At 28.9% G+C, this 17,893-nt stretch overlaps 1 protein-coding gene across 5 annotated transcripts in view; it reads left to right on the forward strand.

Annotated features, from left to right (window-relative positions):
• Positions 1-5,144: 5,144 nt before the first annotated feature.
• The window catches only part of LOC135957499 (zinc finger protein 391), a 49,676-nt gene continuing 36,927 nt past the window's right edge, over positions 5,145-17,893 (forward strand). For 3 of the 5 annotated variants that reach the window (XM_065508248.1, XM_065508251.1, XM_065508252.1), the window contains exon 1: positions 5,145-6,010. In XM_065508248.1, coding sequence (XP_065364320.1) covers positions 5,960-6,010 — 51 coding nt within the window. In that variant the 5' untranslated portion in view covers positions 5,145-5,959. The remainder of the gene's footprint in view (positions 6,011-17,893) is intronic. The other 2 variants (XM_065508249.1, XM_065508250.1) reach the window with 2 other exon arrangements.

Here is a 17,893-nt window from a genome sequence, read left to right on the forward strand (position 1 = left end):
AGCAGACCTAGTCTCACCTATAAATCAGTATCTAGTCTCATCTATAAAGCAATCTCGTCTCTTCTTTAGAGCAGTCTGTAGTTTAGTCTATGGATCAGTCTGTAGTTTTTTATTGCTTAAAATCAAATTATAAATATGAAAATAATTCACCCCCTTGGGGATGTTTTGACATCTTGGTGTAGCTCCACACCTTCATGTTATTTCTCAAGGGGAAATATAGAGACATCGGCGTCCAGGAGGTGCACGGACTTTTTAATTTAATTTAAATTTAATTCCTTTAAATTCGCAGCTGACTAAAGCCCTTATCTATTTCCACGGGTGATTCATTGAGCCCCAGGACTTGGACTGTTGGATCTATTGTGAGGTCACTTTGGTAAACACGTGCTGGCTATGGTTTTAAACCCAAAGCGGATGGAAAATCGTTGGTTAAAAGAATGATATTTGTGCTTGTGAGAAATTTCGGGCCACCAATTTTATCTTACTAGGTTCTAAGTCGAAGCAACAGGGCCATTGAAAGATAGCAATTGGCGCTGTGCTCAGGAAACATATTGTTGTGGTGGCATTCGTGATATACTGATCGTTAATACTTTGACTTCTATCGGCCGGAAGCATTTGAAGTCTGAGATCATATATCGGACTGGATTACCAGGCCGGATGTTGCTGCTTTGATTATTGTCTTGGGCCTGCTAATTGTCGAGCTAGCTAGGGATACCAGGAATTAAATAACCCCAGCTATCGAGCAAGGGGTTTGTTTATTGATCTGTGCATTCAATAAGTTGCCAATTGTTTGGTTCTTGCATGTCACACAATGGCGGTAATAGACGCATTGATTCTATCCAGTGTTAATATCACCGTGAGGTTGGGTCATCATGACTCATACCCATGATAATCTTAGACACATAGTATTTTCGTCCAGAATACATATCTTTTCTGTTTAGATTGTTCAAAAATGTGTAAAATTTGGGAAACTTTTAATTGTTTATAATTTTTTTGGCAGAAAGTTATAAAAATTTTAATAATTTGAGCAAACATTTATAGAAAATTACAATATTTTTAGCATATATGTCCAGAATACCAGACAATGCTGTTCAGATGGCTCACAAAATGTGTAGAATTGATAAACTTTTAATAGTTTATAATATTTTTTGAAGAAAGTTATAAAAATTATAAAATTTTTTGGGCAAATATGTCCAGAATACCTGACTATAGGTCATAAATGTGTCAAATTATAATATTTTGGGTAGAAACTTATAAAATTAACAAATTGCTAAAAATTAAATGAAAATATTATTAATAATTTATCAATTATTGGGAATTCAGCACGCTAATTCTTAACAAAAAAATTAATTTTGTATTCCCGTATAACAACTTTTTGATAAATATTAATAGTTTATAAAATTTTGTTGAAAAAATTACAATATTGTTAGAATATATGTCCAGGAAACATAGCTATTCTGTTTAGATGGGTCGAAAAAGAGTAAAATTTGAGAAACTTTTAATAGATTTTAAGATTTTATTTATTATATTAATAAAAACTAAGAAATTATTCATAAAATCTTAATAATTTCACTATTAAAATCATGAAATACCAAATTCTTCAATTATTTTATATATTTACTTCTTTTTACTTTAATTCCTCTTAGAAAAAACCGCTAAATTAACATCATTGTTATGTCAATTTAGTTACAGCAACAAAAAAAATACGTTAAATTGTTGTTGTTGTTGGTTTTTATTTCTTCTTCTGTCTCCCATATGCAAAACAATAGAAAATATTTCAGTTTTGCCATGGGATTGTTTTGATGCTTATTTGTTGATTTTTGTGTGTGTGTTTTTTGTTGATATTTATTAATTTAAATGCAAAATTATTCTATTTTATTCATTGTTTGGAGGAGATTTTTTTTTATTTATTTTTTTTTGAACAAAAAATAAAAATTTCTTTTCAAAAGAAGTGAAACAAAAACTGAAAACGAAAGTGTATTTTTTCAAATACATACATATTGCAAAATAGAAAATATTGTTTGTTAAATTTTATGATAGAAAAAATATGAAATAAAAGATTTTTGTTTAAAAAACTTACCCAATCGTTTTGTAATAATAAACTGATGATGAATTATTTTTTTTTTCAAAAATTTTAGAGTTGTGTATTTTTTTTTAATGGTTGTCTAGCTAATGATGTTTAATTGTTAATAACTTTTCTTTTTTTTGTTTGTTTATTTTTTCAGTTTTCTTTAGAAAAGAAATCTATCTATGTTTTAAAAGAGAAAAATAAAATAATTATCAAAAACTCCAAAAGGCAATTAAAATAAATTATATTTATAATTAACGGTAGATGTGATGATATTTTAAATTTCTATAATTTTTTCTCTAAATAGCTTTTTAAACACTTTTTTGGGACTAAAATTACACTATTAGAAATAAAAAAATAAAAAATTATGGCTTTTTTTGGGTGTTTGGCTAAATAACGGCACTAGCTGTAGTATTTTCTTGTTGTGTTGTTGTTGGCATTTCTTTTATTTCTCTTTTCAGCTTACGGTAGTAGTCTGCTTCTTCTTTCTTGTGTTGTAGTCGTTGTAGTTGTTGTTGTATTTCTTTAATTTAATAAACCGCGAAAAGAAAAGCTAATTACGTTAGAAACCGTTGTTTTTTCTTCTGGTTGTTGTTGTATTAGCTGTTATTGTTTTTTTTGTGTTAACCGTTTGCTGTTGTTGTTGTTATTATGGTGGTGCTTTTTCTTGATGTTGTTGTTTGTATATTTTGTCTGTATGAACAAACGAACGTGCTTACAGACGGTTTGATGGCTTCAATTACATTTTTTTTTAAACAATTTGTTTCTAATACTACAACAACAATCGATCTACCAACCAACAACAACTCACTTTTTCTATTTACAATTTTTCTTTTTTAAGCCAAAAGAATCTTAGGAGACACTTTTTACTAAAAAATTATTTTTATAAAAAAAAACACCACTTTTTAACAAGGAAAATCTATTTCCACTCTTTTTTTACACACACACACACAGACACTGTCACCTAAAACCCAGGAAAATCTTTATAATCTTTTCTAATGATTTTTCCAATTGTCTATCTAATACCTATGTATATTTTTTCCATTAAATTTTTATAGCTTTGGTGGCTGTTGTTGTTGTTTTTTTCTCTTCAGCTTCTTTGCAGCTGTTTGTATTTTTTCTTTAACTGTAAAATATTTTCTTCTGGGCTTGTGTTTTTCTTATAGGCTTTAATTAATTTTAATTGTTTTTAATTAAACTTTAATTAAAAATGAGTAAATTTTCTTTTTTAGCTGTGTTTTTTTTATTTATATATTTCTTTTTTTCATTTGTCATACCGCACTCTCAGACACCGTTGTATTAAGCTTGACTGCAATTGAAGAACTGCAAATTTTGTTGTTTTGTTTTGTTAAGAGAGTTGTTTTTTGTGTTGCTTTTTTCCCTACTTCGTTATGACAACTCTGTGTTTGGCTGTTGTTTGTTTTTGTTTTGGAAAGTTGTTTTTGTTTGGAAGTGTTTATACAAAGAGGGCGTTGAAATGGAAACTTGGTAGTACTTTTTTTGCATGAAAGAAACCGTTAGAGTTTGAATTAGCGGGGAATTTAAACAGAAATTACAAAAATGAGTTGTTTTTATAGAAAAAACAACATATATTAATAAAAATAATAATTAAATGTAATATATAAATAAATTTAAACAGAATTTGAACATAAATTAGTAATTTTTATATAAAAAACAACATACATTAATACAAAAAATTATTAATTACTTAAAATAGAATAAAATTCATAAATATAAAAGCAGAAATCACAAAAAAATTCACATATAATTCAAACTCTGAAGAATTATAAGGGAATTTTTTTGAGAATTTGGGATTATAAGTTATTTTTGTAAAAAAAACTACATTAATTAATGAAAAAAATTATTAAATACTTAAAATAAATTAAAATTCATAAATTTAAAAGCAGAAATCACAAAAAATTCACTTATAATTCATACTCTAAAGAATAATAAGAGAGTTTTTTACAGAATTTGGGAGTATGATTTATTTTCATATAAAAAAAACCTAAATTTAAAAGATTAAATTACAAAAAATGCTCTAAGAATTCAAATTCTATAGAATATTTTTTGAATGCCTTATTTTCATATAGAAAAGTACCTAAATTAATAAAAATATTTATTTAATTCTGTATTTTTGGAGAATTTATAAACTTTTAAAATAAAACTTATAAAAAATTAAATTTAGAGTTTAAATTACTAGGAAATTTTTAGAGAAATAGGGGAAAAAATTGAAATTAACTAAAAACCTATTAAATTCGAAATAATTTTCATTAAAATTGAATTTTTATACCCCTTATACCCTCTTAATCTATTAAAATCTATATATTTTGCTTTAAAATCTAATTTTTATGCTCCCTTTTTCCTCATAATCTATTGAAATCTAAATATGTTTCTTTAAAACGCAATTATTCTACCCTAATTCCCCTTTAATCTATTAAAATTTAAATATTTAGCTTTAAAACATGATTTGTCTGCCCCTAATTCACATTTAATCTATTAAAATTTAAATATTTAGCTTTAAAACCTAATTTTTCTGCTCCATATTTCCTTTAATCTATTATTTTGCTAAATATTTTGCTTTAAAACATAATTTGTCTGTCCCTAACTATCTCTTAATTTATTGAAAACTAAATATTTTACTTTAAAACTGAATTTGTCTTCCCCTAATTCCCTCTTAATCTATTAAAACCTAAATATTTAGCTTTAAAACATAATTTGTCAGCCCTAATTCCCTGTTAATCTATTAAAATCTAAAAATTTAGCTTTAAACATAATTTGTTTGTCCTTAATTCCCCTTTAATCTATTAAAATCTAGATATATAGCTTTAAAACTGAATATTTCTGCCATTAATTCCCTATTAATCGATTAAAATCTAAAAAGTTTGTTTTAAAAACAACTTTTCTGTTCCTAATTCTCTTTTAAACAATTTCACAATTTTCCCAACATGGCAACCTCATAACAAGTGCTGCCAAGTTTATTTCCCTTAGCAGGGTTTCACAACATACAGCTTTTTCTTATATTACTTTTATAAAATTACACACAAAATGAGAGTAATTCCTTTCAATTCTCTCACAAATTCCAATTTCCATTATCTAAAATCATCTAAAGAGCTATTTAAATTATCTAAGCATACAAAAAAACACACAAATCTTTAAATATTTATTAACAACAGCGCCCTCTAGAGGTCTGTAAAGACATTAAGCAGACGTCATCTCTATATTTTATTGTCTCTGCCATTTGCTAGCAGCAGAAAAAAAATTATTTTGATTAGACGGTCGTATAAAAAAAGTTTCGAAAGCCTTATAAAAAAAAAGCATAAACAACACAAAAAGTACATAAATTACAGCAAACAAATTAAAACAAATTGTTTGGACATAAATAAAAACAGCAAGAAACAAATGCAATTGCAGGGAATTAACATGAGGCGACAAGCCTAAAAAATAATGTCAAAAGAAATGAGAAAAAAGTGTGTGTGTGAAGAAAATTTAAGAAAAAAAAGGTGCTCCGCTGGCCAAAAAATAAAATACTAAAATAACCAAAAAAAAAGAAGAAAATCAAAAGAAACAAAAATAAAAAAACGAAACAATAAGAAGTTGGCTAAAATTGAAAACACAAACATATTAATGGAATTCAATAAGAAATTTATGAAATTAAAAGAATTTCCAATTTGGCAAACTAGCGTTTGTTTAATTTAAAGTGTATTGTGGCGAAAATCTTAAGAAAGACCTCCCCCGGTGTTAATGAAATTTTAATGGACTACCGGGCTTTAGGCTGAGACAACAGTGCTAGTGCTTCCTCTTGTAGTGTAAAGTTTTAAAAGTCGGGTTGTGGTTTATTTTTTGTGTTTTCTTCTATATTTCATTTAGTTGGCTCATCATCATCATTCAAAGGACATGGAAAGCATTTGTAGATTGTGCTTCCAACCGGCAGCGGTAAGTACGATGGTAAAGTATTTTTTTTATTAAAAATATTTCCTCAAAATTTTATGTGTATATTAAAAAGTTTGTTAAAAAAATTGTAAAATAGTGTGAAAAAAACAATTTGTCTTGGGTTAAAATAACAATTTGCGCGCGTCTTTTTATTGCTTTTGCAAAAATGTGTATTTTGTTGTTTTTATTGATTTTCTGGTTTCTGTTCTGTTCAGTGTGTGTGTTTTTTTTTTCATATTATTTTTTGTTGTATATTTCGTTTCTTGTTACTCTGGTTGGATGAGGAACGAGAAGGAGTATGCGGCTTTTGTTTTGTTAGAGTAAAGTTCACATATCTTCCTGTTTAGGTGGTACACTGTACAAAAACAACAACAACAAAAACCAACAGAAGCAGCAGCAGCAGTAGTAACGATAACAGAAAACTAACTACAACAACAACAAGATATATATGTATACAAAAAGCATCGGTTTTTTTGTTTGCTTTAATAAAGAGGGCGGGGGTTTTACAACAACAACAAACTACAACTTGCTTAGAAAATTTTAAAAAGGCTTGAATTGAAAATTTACAATAGTACTCCACTGTTTGTTGTTGCTGTAGTTGTTGTCCACTTGCTAAAGTAGTAGTATTTTTTATTGTGTGTCCAAACTAAGTACTAAATTTTACAACTGTGTGTTTATGTAAACACACAAACTCAAACACACAGCAAAACATAGGTAAACACTCATTCCATAAGGCTAGAGAGAGAGCGAGGCCATTCAATAGAGTGAGAGAAATATGTAGAATTTTTTTCATAGGACGAAACTTGACAAACTTGCTGAAACAGTAGTGTTTATGGGTTGGTATAGAAGTACGAAAAAAAGCGCCAAACTAATAAATTAGCGTTTTTTCTAAAGGGCCAGTTTAAAAGTATGAAAATAGTAAAAGAAAACAGTTTAATAGAGAAATAAAATAAATAAGTAAACATAATTAAAAGTATGCTTAAAAATAAATAAAAAATTCTGCATTACAGAATTAATTTAACCATCATTTTTATTAAAATTAGAGTTCGTAGTAGATATTTTTTTATATCTCTTGTAAGTTTAAAAAATTTCCACCCTCAATTTAGCTTTATTAGCAAAAAAATTTTAAATTTAACTAAAATAATGCTTTTCTGCCTACACCACATTTTCATGTCTATGAAGCAGTTTTTTTTTTAATACAAATGTTAACATTTTATTACATAGTACCTATTACAATTGCATTTTTGTATACATTCCATGTATTTAGAGCAAAACAGAGAAATTACATGAAGTTTTTATAAGAATTTTTGTACAAGGCAAAATGCTAATTACAATAATATTTAAAATAATTTTTTAAAAATAATAAAAATTTATAATTTTTTGTAAAACTATAAAAATTTTTAGCCACAGTTAAGGCATAACCATAGATAAAATATGTATTTTTTCAGGATTGGCTAACGTTAGCCTTTCAGCTCAACTACCACCGTTACCGCTTAGCTGCCGTTAGCTCTAAAATACCGTAACCGATATAATCGAAAATATCGTTACCTCTAAACACCGTTACCGGAATTCTATAAATAATTTGAATTATAAAAATACAAGTTTTTTATAATTCAACTACCGTTACCGCTAAGCAACCGTTACCGAAATATCTGCAATTAACGTTACCGATATAATCGTAAATTCCGTTACCGAAATTCTATAAATAATTTGAGTAATAAAAATACAAGTTTTAAATTCGTTACCGCTATCATCTATGTAACATTACCTCTAAGCTACAGTTACTGGACTAACTGCAATTACCGTTACCGATAAAATACCGTTATCGAAATTCTAAAAAAAATTTGATTTTTTTTTTTGATTTCATTGAGTTGATATTGAAAACAAAAAAAATTTACTTGTTTTTGATTCGTTACCTCTTTCAGCTCAACTACCGTTACCGCTAAGCAACCGTTACCGAAATAACTGCAATTACCGTTAGCTCTAAAATACCGTTATCGATATAATCGTAAATATCGTTATTTCTAAATGCTGTTATCGAAATTCTATAAATAATTTGAATTAAAAAAATACAAGTTTTTTATAATTCAACTACCGTTACCTCTAAGCAACCGTTACCGAAATATCTGCAATTAACGTTACCGATATAATCGTAAATTCCGTTACCGAAATTCTATAAATAATTTGAATAATAAAAATACAAGTTTTAAATCGTTACCGTTACCGCTAAAATACCGTTACCGAAATCCATCAATTAATGAAATTCTCTCATTAATTGATTTCAGATATTGCAATCAAAAAATTTAAAATATAATAAAATACCACATTGTCCACTTATTTTGAATTTTTGTAAATTTTATTTACCGTTAACGAAATAACCGCAATTACCGTTACCGCTAAAATATCTTTAATATAGTTTATTTTGGTAACGTTATTTTAGCGATAACAGTATTTTGACTTATTTCGGTAACGGTATTTAACGGTAACGTTATTTGCTGTTAGGTTGGTAATGGTAATTTCGCTCTGACTTAAATTAAATTCTTTATATTTCAATAAACTGAATTTTTGAAATAAAAAACTTCTCCTTTTATACACTTCCCCATGATGTTTTAATTTAAGACTACAGCAGGCTACGCCGACCACAATCTGTCAAAATTAAAATACACATGTTTATAGGAAGACGATTATTTTTTGAAGCCATCACAGCAACACGGCAACACGACCACCATTGGGGCTACAGCGGTTTAAGCTAATTTCTATGTTCGTAGGCGACAATAAACAATCAGCCCAATTATGAATAAAAATTTCCCGAAAGTTTTTTCCCTTTTACAATTTTTCCTATTCAAATTCAATGGCAAAATACTCCCGGGGAATTTTTTATTCATAATTGAAACGTCAAACTTCACTGTCAGCTGGTTACGATGATTCTGTCATTTTCATTATTATTAAGGAGCTGACTACAGGGCGACGAATGCTACCTACCAACTGCATTTTATAGCCTTTACCTTGATGCTTTTTAGTCAAATAGACTACAGCAGGCTACGGAACACAATCTGTCAAAATAAAAATACACACGTTTATAGGAAGACGATTATATTTTGAAGCCATCACAGCTACACGACCACGGTTAGGGCTACCGCAGTTTAAGCTCATTTCTATTTTCGTACACGACAATAAATAATATTTATCGAAAATTCAAAATTTACTGTCAGCTGGTTAGGACAATGCTGTCGTTTTCATTATAATTACTTAGCTGACTACAGGGAGACTAATGGTAGTCAAGTAGCTGTGTAATACATTTTGTAGAATATAATTCTATGGCGCTTTCTTGATTAATTTTGTTAAATTTCCTTTTAAAATCTCAATAGAGAAAGCTTTGAATTTTCCGAAAAAGTCATTAATATTATTGTCAATATTAATGGATATCTCATGATAGATATTTTAAAGACCTTTGCAATGACGTATATAAGACCATAGGACCTACAATGGTTCAAAATCGGAAAAAATATTTTTTAACCCGAATTTTTTTTTCACCAAAATCTTTTTTTCGCTGAATATTAAAAAAAATTTTTTAAAATTTTAAAAAAATAAATTTTAATTTAAAAAAAAAAATTTATTTAAAAAAAAAAATTGAAAAATTTTTAATTTAAAAAATTTTAAAAAACAATTCGAAAAAATTTTTTTTCCCAAAAATTATAAAACTAAATTGGAAAACAAATTAACTTTGTTTACCTAAAAATATTTAAAATTTTTATTTTGAAGTATAATTTGATAAAGACTCGGCACAACCGAATATAGCTCTCCTACTTGTTAATACTCAATTGCCCTTAAAACGTAAAGTCTTTCTATATATTAAGTTGTATATAACTGCTTGCTTATAAAAATTATACTAAAAATACCTAATTTATTAAATAAACCTGTTATAATTTCTAAATTTAAATAGAAAATTTGATTAATTATGCTGCACTTTATCGAAAATCATGTTGCGTAGGTTTGCTATGATAAAGAATTAAATACAAAGTTTGATTGATCATAATCAAGCACTTGATTGAAAATTAAAGGGAACTTTTACACTATCACGGTTCTCATATAAGCTGAATCTTATTATATTAGTTTGAAGATCAATGAGTGTAAAAACCTTTCTTTATGTGACTTAAGTTGGTCGTCAATCTTAGCTCTAAGATTAGTCAGAATTGAGCTTCAATAAAGTCAAAGTCGAGCTTCAATCGCAGCTTAAAATGTAGTCTAAACTGTGCTTCAATTGTAAGTCTTTATATAGACAAAGCCTAGCTTCACTCCTAGGTCTTTATGTAGTCCATGTTGCGATTAACTCCAAGACAAAGTCTAGTTTAAATCGTAGTCTATGTTAAGCTTCTACCGAAGCTCTTTATGCAGCCAAAGGATTTCAGGTCTTTATGTTACAATTGAAGATTAAGTTGAGCTTCAATCGCAGTCTAAGTTAAGCTTCAATCCTAGGTTTTTATATTAACTTAAACTTCATTCTCAGCCAAAGTTGAGCTGCAATCGTAGGTCTTTATGTACTCAAAGTAGATCTTCAAACGCAGCTCTCTATGTTCTCGAAGATGAGCTGCAATCGAAGGTCTTTATGTGGTCAAAGTCGACATTCAATATAATCTAAGTTGGACTACATTTGCAGAAGCTTTAGCTTTAATCGTTATTTTCTATGTTGTCCTAATTGAATATCAACCATTGTCTAAGTGAAGCTTCAATCGCAGCTCTTTCTGTATTTGAAGTTGAACTTCAAACGTAGTCTAAGTTGAGCTTATATCCAAGGTTTTTGTGCAGCCTAAAATAGGCTCTAATCGCATCTCTTTATGTCTGAGTCGAGCTTCAATTGAAGGTACATATATAGTCTAAGTTTAGCTTCATCGGATGCTCTTTAAGTAGACAAAGTAAAGCTGCAATTGAATGTCTTTATGTAGCTAAAATTAAGCTTCAAACGATGATCTTAAAGTAGCCAAAGTTGAGCTTCAATCGAGATGGTCTTATATAGTCAAAGTTGTACTGTAATCCAAGGTCTATTATAGACAAACTCGAACTTCGTGTAGTCAAAGTTGAGCTTTAATCAAAGCTCTTTAAGTAGACTGAGTCGAGCTTCAATCATAGTTATTCATGTAGTCTAAGTTGAGCTTCTGTCATTACATTTATGTCGTAAGTTGAGCTTCAAATCTGAACTGTAATCCAAGGTCTTTAAGTAGACAAACACGAGCTTCAATCGAATGTTTCCAAGTTGAGCTTCAATAGTGGAATCTGTTATAGTATAAGATTGTCTTCAATTGTATGTCTTTATATAGTTTAAGTTATGCTTCAAACGTAGCCGAAATCGAGCTTCAAACGTGAACTTAATGTGGTATGAGTTAAGCTTCAATGGAGGACCTTTATGTAGACAAAGTCTTGCTTCAATCGTAGCCTAAGTTAAGCTTCATTCGCAGTTCTCCATGTAGTCTGAGTGGATATTCCATTGATGGTCTTTATGAAGACAAAATCGAGTTTCAATTATAGTCCCTCTAAGTTGAGCTTCATTGGAAGGTCTTTAAGTAGATGAAGTAGAGTTCAATCGAATGTCTTATATAGTCAATGATGATCTGTAATCCAAGGTCTTTAAGTAGACAAACTCGAGCTTCAATCGAAGTTTTCGTGTAAGCAAAGTTAAGCTTCAATCGAAGGTCTTAAAGAAGACACAGTCTAGCTTCAATCATAGTTATTCATGTAGCCAAAGTTGAGCTTCAGTCATACCACTTATGTCGTTTAAGTTGAGCTTAATTGGTAGGCCTTTAATTAAATGAAGTAGAGCTTCAATCGATCGTCTTATATAGTCAAAGTTTAACTGTAAGCCAAGATCTTTAAGAAGACAAAAGCTAGCTTCAGTCGTAGTTTAAGCTTAGCATTAATAGTAGGTCATTGTGTAGGTTAAGTGAAGCTCTAATCGCATCTATTTATGTAGTCGAGCTATTACGAGACGAGCTTCTATCAAAAGTCGAGCTTCATCATAGTTATTCATGTAGTCTAAGTTGAGATTCAGCTATAAAACTTATGTCGTCTTAGTTGAGCTTCATTGAAAGGTCTTTAATTAGCCAAAATTAAGCTTCAATTCAAGGTCTTTAAGTATATCAATCCTCATGAGATCCAAGAGCGTCCAATGCATCCCGAAAAGTCACTGTTTGGTGTAGATTTTGGGCTGGTGGCGTCATCAGTTCATTGGATCATAATTCTTTACTAATGATTTGAGGGCATGGTCATCTGACGTAAAGGTGATGTGAACTGATCATCGAGATCGTGTACAGTGTACTCTCTCTATGCGGACACATCCCATAAACGGACACTTTTTTCAGTCCCAAACTAATTCTTTTGAATTATTTTCTACTCTCAATAGCGGACATCTCTTTAAACCGGACAAATTTGCCAGTCCCTTAGGTGTCCCCTTATGAGAGAGTACACTGTAATTTGACTTTTTCTTGTGGGGTTTTCTTAAGTTAGAGGTCTTTGTGAATAAGTCATAAACCATAGCGGCCCTCAAAGCCAACATTACCCATATGGTCGGTCAAATTCAGACTGATTTATACGCCAGAGTCCTTTGCCTTTGCATCCAGCTGTGACCAAAAGGCCTTGGACACTTGATAATCCGTCCTACTATTCCAGGATTGGTTGATGGAGTCACAGAATCTTTCATATATTAGCCTGTAGTAGTGACAAATCGGAGGTGTTACTCCGCGTTCCCCAGTATCCATGGTCTAGATCTGAGCCATGTCTGGTCAGTTTAATTATTTTTCTTTTCACAAAAAATTTTTGTTAATCTTTGTTAATCGGCTGTCGTGGGAATGACCACGACTTTGTACTTTGCTGAAGGGTATTTAAGATTCGGAAGAGCCAAATATAGCTCTCCTCCCCATTAACATAAACAGCCCAATTATGAATAAAAATTCCCCAGGAGTTTTTTTCCTTTTCTCATTTTTCCTATTCAAATTCAATGGGAAAAAACTCCCGGGGAACAAACTCCCTCGGAATTTTTTCTTCTTTTCTTGTTATGTGTTAACTTATAGTTATACTGTTGGTTAAAATAATTATTGGTATGAAAACTCAGTTTAACTTTAGGTTGTGATAATGGGGTTTATTTGATTTTCAATTCATTTATTTAAATAATTCCCTTACAATATAATAGACTTATGAAATAATTAAGCTACTATGAAGTTTTATTGACATTAGTCCTTTTTTTTCCAAACATTTTAAATGAAATTTTAATATTTTTTAAACACCTTGCTTGAGTTGGCAATTAAACAAACAGCCACCAAAAATCGCCAATAAAAAAGAAAGCAAACAGAAAAATCATTAAATTGACAACTCTGCTGTGTTAAATGTCAGTACTTTTTTGTTGTTGTTATAATAACTGTAGCAAAAGGGTTGTCAATGGGTTGTTGTTGTTGCTATTGTTGCTGCTTGTTGTTTTAAGGGTAGTTGTTGGTTGCATACACCAACACTGTGTGTGTATTTGAATAAAAAATGAAGAAGTTTTTTATGTTTGACGTAAACTTTTCATAAAGCGACAAGTGTTTTGTGTTTGCAAATAAAAAAAATCAAGAATATTTTTGTATAAAAAACCCAGAAAAAACACACCAATAATAAATTTCAATAATCAAAACAAATAACGCAAAAAAGGAAGCAAAAACAAAAAACTACAACACAAACAGATGAACTGAATAAAAAAAAAGACCACAACGACTTGAGAAATTAATTTTTTTTTTGTTTTACAAAGGGCTTCTTTTTGTTGTTGTATTATAATGGTTGTTAAAAAGAGTGTGTAAGTGGCAAAAAAAGGCTTAACAAGATTTACATAAAGTGAAATTATTTAAATGGGGAGATAATTGTTATTTTGTTAAGGTTTTTTTTTCAGAGTTTTTCACGATTTTTTTTGGGATTTTTTTTGATTTAATTGTTATAGGTCGGTTATGGTTATAAAGAAGGTAAAGAAAGGAAACGTTAAATGGCCAATAATAGCTGCTATTATTGCACTTTTTGTCACGTTTTTTTTAAGGATTTTTTTGTAGTATTAGGATTAAGTTGTAATAAATATGCTTTAAATATTACGCTAATTTCTGATTTTTTCGTGTGTTTTTTTCTACTTTTTTTTTTGGTATTACAATTGTTCTCATTATAAACATGTCTGGTTATTTATTTAGACATTATTAGATTTAAGGGAGCATTAGTGTTCGTTATTAGAAAAAACACAGTTCGTATGCAAATTTTTAGCCCATCATCCTTATTAGCAATGGCATCGCACCGCACCGCCATACACAGTCAGTCGTCAGTGTGTTTCACTATGGAAATAGTTCGTTTTAACTGTTTGCGACTGTACCTACTACATTTTATTGTTTTAAAATTCTTATTTTTTTTTTCTATCTACACTATAAAATATTCTTGAGCTTTTCCATTTAATTTAGTTTTTCTCTATTTGGCATTTTTTTTTTGTATTCTCTCGATACATATTTCTACTTTCTTATTAATTGTATTTAAAATCTTTAATTTTGAGTTTGTACACCCTTATAAATATACCGTCCATTTGCTTCAATGGTTTCAACTTGGAAATTAAAAAAAAAACATAAAAACACAAACAAATCAACATAAAACTAATAAAAAAAATCGCAAATAAATTCAAGATGGCCAGATTAATTAAAAAGGGTTAATACCCAATAAAAAGGGAAAAAATTACCAAAATTTCCAAATTACAAAAACATTAAAAATCCAATGATTTCTACATTTTTCATGATTTTAGTAAATCCCATAAAATTTCTATAATCCCATTAAATTCCTAAAAGGGGATTTTTCTTAAACAAAATGGGAATTTAAAATTTTTGTTTAAATTCTTTAAAATACTTAATAAATTTTATTAATAGATAATTTTTTAGTAATTTTAGGAAAATCCCATTGAATTCCTAAAATGGGATTTTTCTTAAATGAAATGGGAATTCATAAATTTTGCTGAATTCATTAAAAATGTTTGAAAATAGTTATAATTCATTATTTTTCAGTAATTCTGACAAATCCCACAAAATTTCCAAAATGGGATTTTTCGTAAACAAAATGGGAATTCACAATTATTGTTAAATTCTTTACAAAAACATTAAAAATCAAATAATTGGTAATTTTTTAGTAATTTTGGCAAATCCCATTGAATTCCTAAAATGGGATTTTTCTTAAACAAAATGGGAATTCATAAATTTTGCTGAATTCTTTAAAAAATTCAGTTAAAATTAAATTATTTGTACTTTTTGAAGGTTCTAGAGTAAATCGCGTTAAATTCCTAATATGTAATCCCACTATTTCTTAAAGTGGGATTTTTCATAATCAAATTAGGAATTTAAAATTTTTGTTTAACTCTTTAAAGTAATTAATAAATTTTATAAATTGATCATTTTTTAGTAATTCTGACCAATCCCACTAAATTTCCAAATTGGGATTTTTCATTAACAAAATGGGAATTAAGAATTTTTGTTAAATTCTGTAAAAATTTATTAGAAAGCTAATAATTTATAGATTTTTCAAGATTTTAGTAAATCCCATAAAATTTTCAATAATCCCTTTGAATTCCTAAAATGGGATTTATCTTAAACGAAATGGGAATTTACAATTTTTGTTTAATTCTTTAAAATACTTAATAAATTTTATTAATTGATATTTTTTTAGTAATTTTGGCAAATCCCACTGAATTCCCAAATTGGGATTTTTCTTAAACAAAATGGGAATTCATAAATTTTGCTGAATTCATTAAAAATGTTTGAAAATAGTTATAATTCATTATTTTTCAGTAATTCTGACAAATCCCACAAAATTTCCAAATTGGGATTTATCATTAACAAAATGGGAATTCACAATTATTGTTAAATTCTTTACAAAAACATTAAAACTCCAATAATTTTTAGATTTTTCATGATTTTAGTAAATCCCATAAAATTTCTAATAATCCCATTAAATTCCTAAAATGGGATTTTTCTTAAACAAAATGGGAATTTAAAATTTTTGTTTAATTCTTTAAAATAATTAATAAATTTTATAAATTGATAATTTTTTAGTAATTCTGACAAATCCCACTAAATTTCCAAAGTGGGATTTTTTGTAAATAAAATGGGAATTTAAAAATTTTTTAAAATTCTTTAAAATACTTAATAAATTTTATTAATTGATAATTTTTTAGTAATTCTGACCAATCCCACTAAATTCCCAAATTGGGATTTTTCTTAAACGAAATGGGAATTTAGAATTTTTGTTTAATTCTTTAAAATACTTAATAAATTTTATTAATTGATAATTTTTTATTAATTTTGACAAATCCCAGTAAATTCCTAAAATGGGATTTTTCATAAACAAAACGGGAAATAAAATATTTTACAAGATTCTTTAAAAATTTATTAAAAAGTAAATAATTTATAATCTTTTAAGGATTCTAGAGAACCATTTTTATAAACAATTTTAAAGCTCCTAGATTTGGCAAATTATTTAAATTTTTAAGTCATTTTCATAACTTGAACTATTTCCTTTGATAAAATTTCAAATCTCTAGCCTAGTCTAGTCTCTAGTCTAGTCTCTAGTCTAGTCTCTATTCTAGTCTCTATTCTAGTCTCTAGTCTAGTCTCTAATCTAGTCTCTAGTCTAGTCTCTAGTCAAGTCTCTAATCTAGTCTCTAATCTAGTCTAGTCTCTAATCTAGTCTCTAATCTAGTCTCTAGTCTAGTCTCTAGTCTAGTCTCTAGTCTAGTCTCTAGTCTAGTCTCTAGTCTAGTCTCTATTCTAGTCTCTAATCTAGTCTAGTCTATAATCTAGTCTCTAGTCTAGTCTCTAGTCTAGTCTCTAGTCTAGTCTCTAATCTAGTCTCTAGTCTAGTCTCTAGTCTAGTCTAGTCTCTAATCTAGTCTCTAATCTAGTCTCTAATCTAGTCTAGTCTCTAATCTAGTCTCTAATCTAGTCTCTAGTCTAGTCTCTAGTCTAGTCTCTAGTCTAGTCTCTAGTCTAGTCTCTATTCTAGTCTCTAATCTAGTCTCTAGTCTAGTCTCTAATCTAGTCTCTATTCTAGTATCTAGTCTATAATCTAGTCTCTATTCTAGTCTCTAATCTAGTCTCTAGTCTAGTCTCTAGTCTAGTCTCTAGTCTAGTCTCTAATCTAGTCTAGTCTCTAATCTAGTCTCTAGTCTAGTCTCTAGTCTAGTCTCTAATCTAGTCTCTAATCTAGTCTAGTCTCTAGTGTAGTCTCTAATCTAGTCTCTAGTCTAGTCTCTAATCTAGTCTAGTCTCTAATCTAGTCTCTAGTCTAGTCTCTAGTCTAGTCTAGTCTCTATTCTAGTCTCTAATCTATTCTAGTCTCTAATCTAGTCTCTAGTCTAGTCTCTATTCTAGTCTCTAATCTATTCTAGTCTCTAATCTAGTCTCTAGTCTAGTCTCTAGTCTAGTCTCTAATCTAGTCTCTAATCTAGTCTAGTCTCTAGTGTAGTCTCTAATCTAGTCTCTAGTCTAGTCTCTAATCTAGTCTAGTCTCTAATCTAGTCTCTAGTCTAGTCTCTAATCTAGTCTAGTCTCTAATCTAGTCTCTAGTCTAGTCTCTAGTCTAGTCTAGTCTCTATTCTAGTCTCTAATCTATTCTAGTCTCTAATCTAGTCTCTAGTCTAGTCTCTATTCTAGTCTCTAATCTATTCTAGTCTCTAATCTAGTCTCTAGTCTAGTCTCTAGTCTAGTCTCTAATCTAGTCTCTAATCTAGTCTAGTCTCTAGTGTAGTCTCTAATCTAGTCTCTAGTCTAGTCTCTAATCTAGTCTAGTCTCTAATCTAGTCTCTAATCTAGTCTCTAATCTAGTCTAGTCTCTAATCTAGTCTCTAGTCTAGTCTCTATTCTAGTC

This window comes from Calliphora vicina, chromosome 4 (assembly GCF_958450345.1).
Source record: "Calliphora vicina chromosome 4, idCalVici1.1, whole genome shotgun sequence".
NCBI classification, from domain to species: domain Eukaryota; kingdom Metazoa; phylum Arthropoda; class Insecta; order Diptera; family Calliphoridae; genus Calliphora; species Calliphora vicina.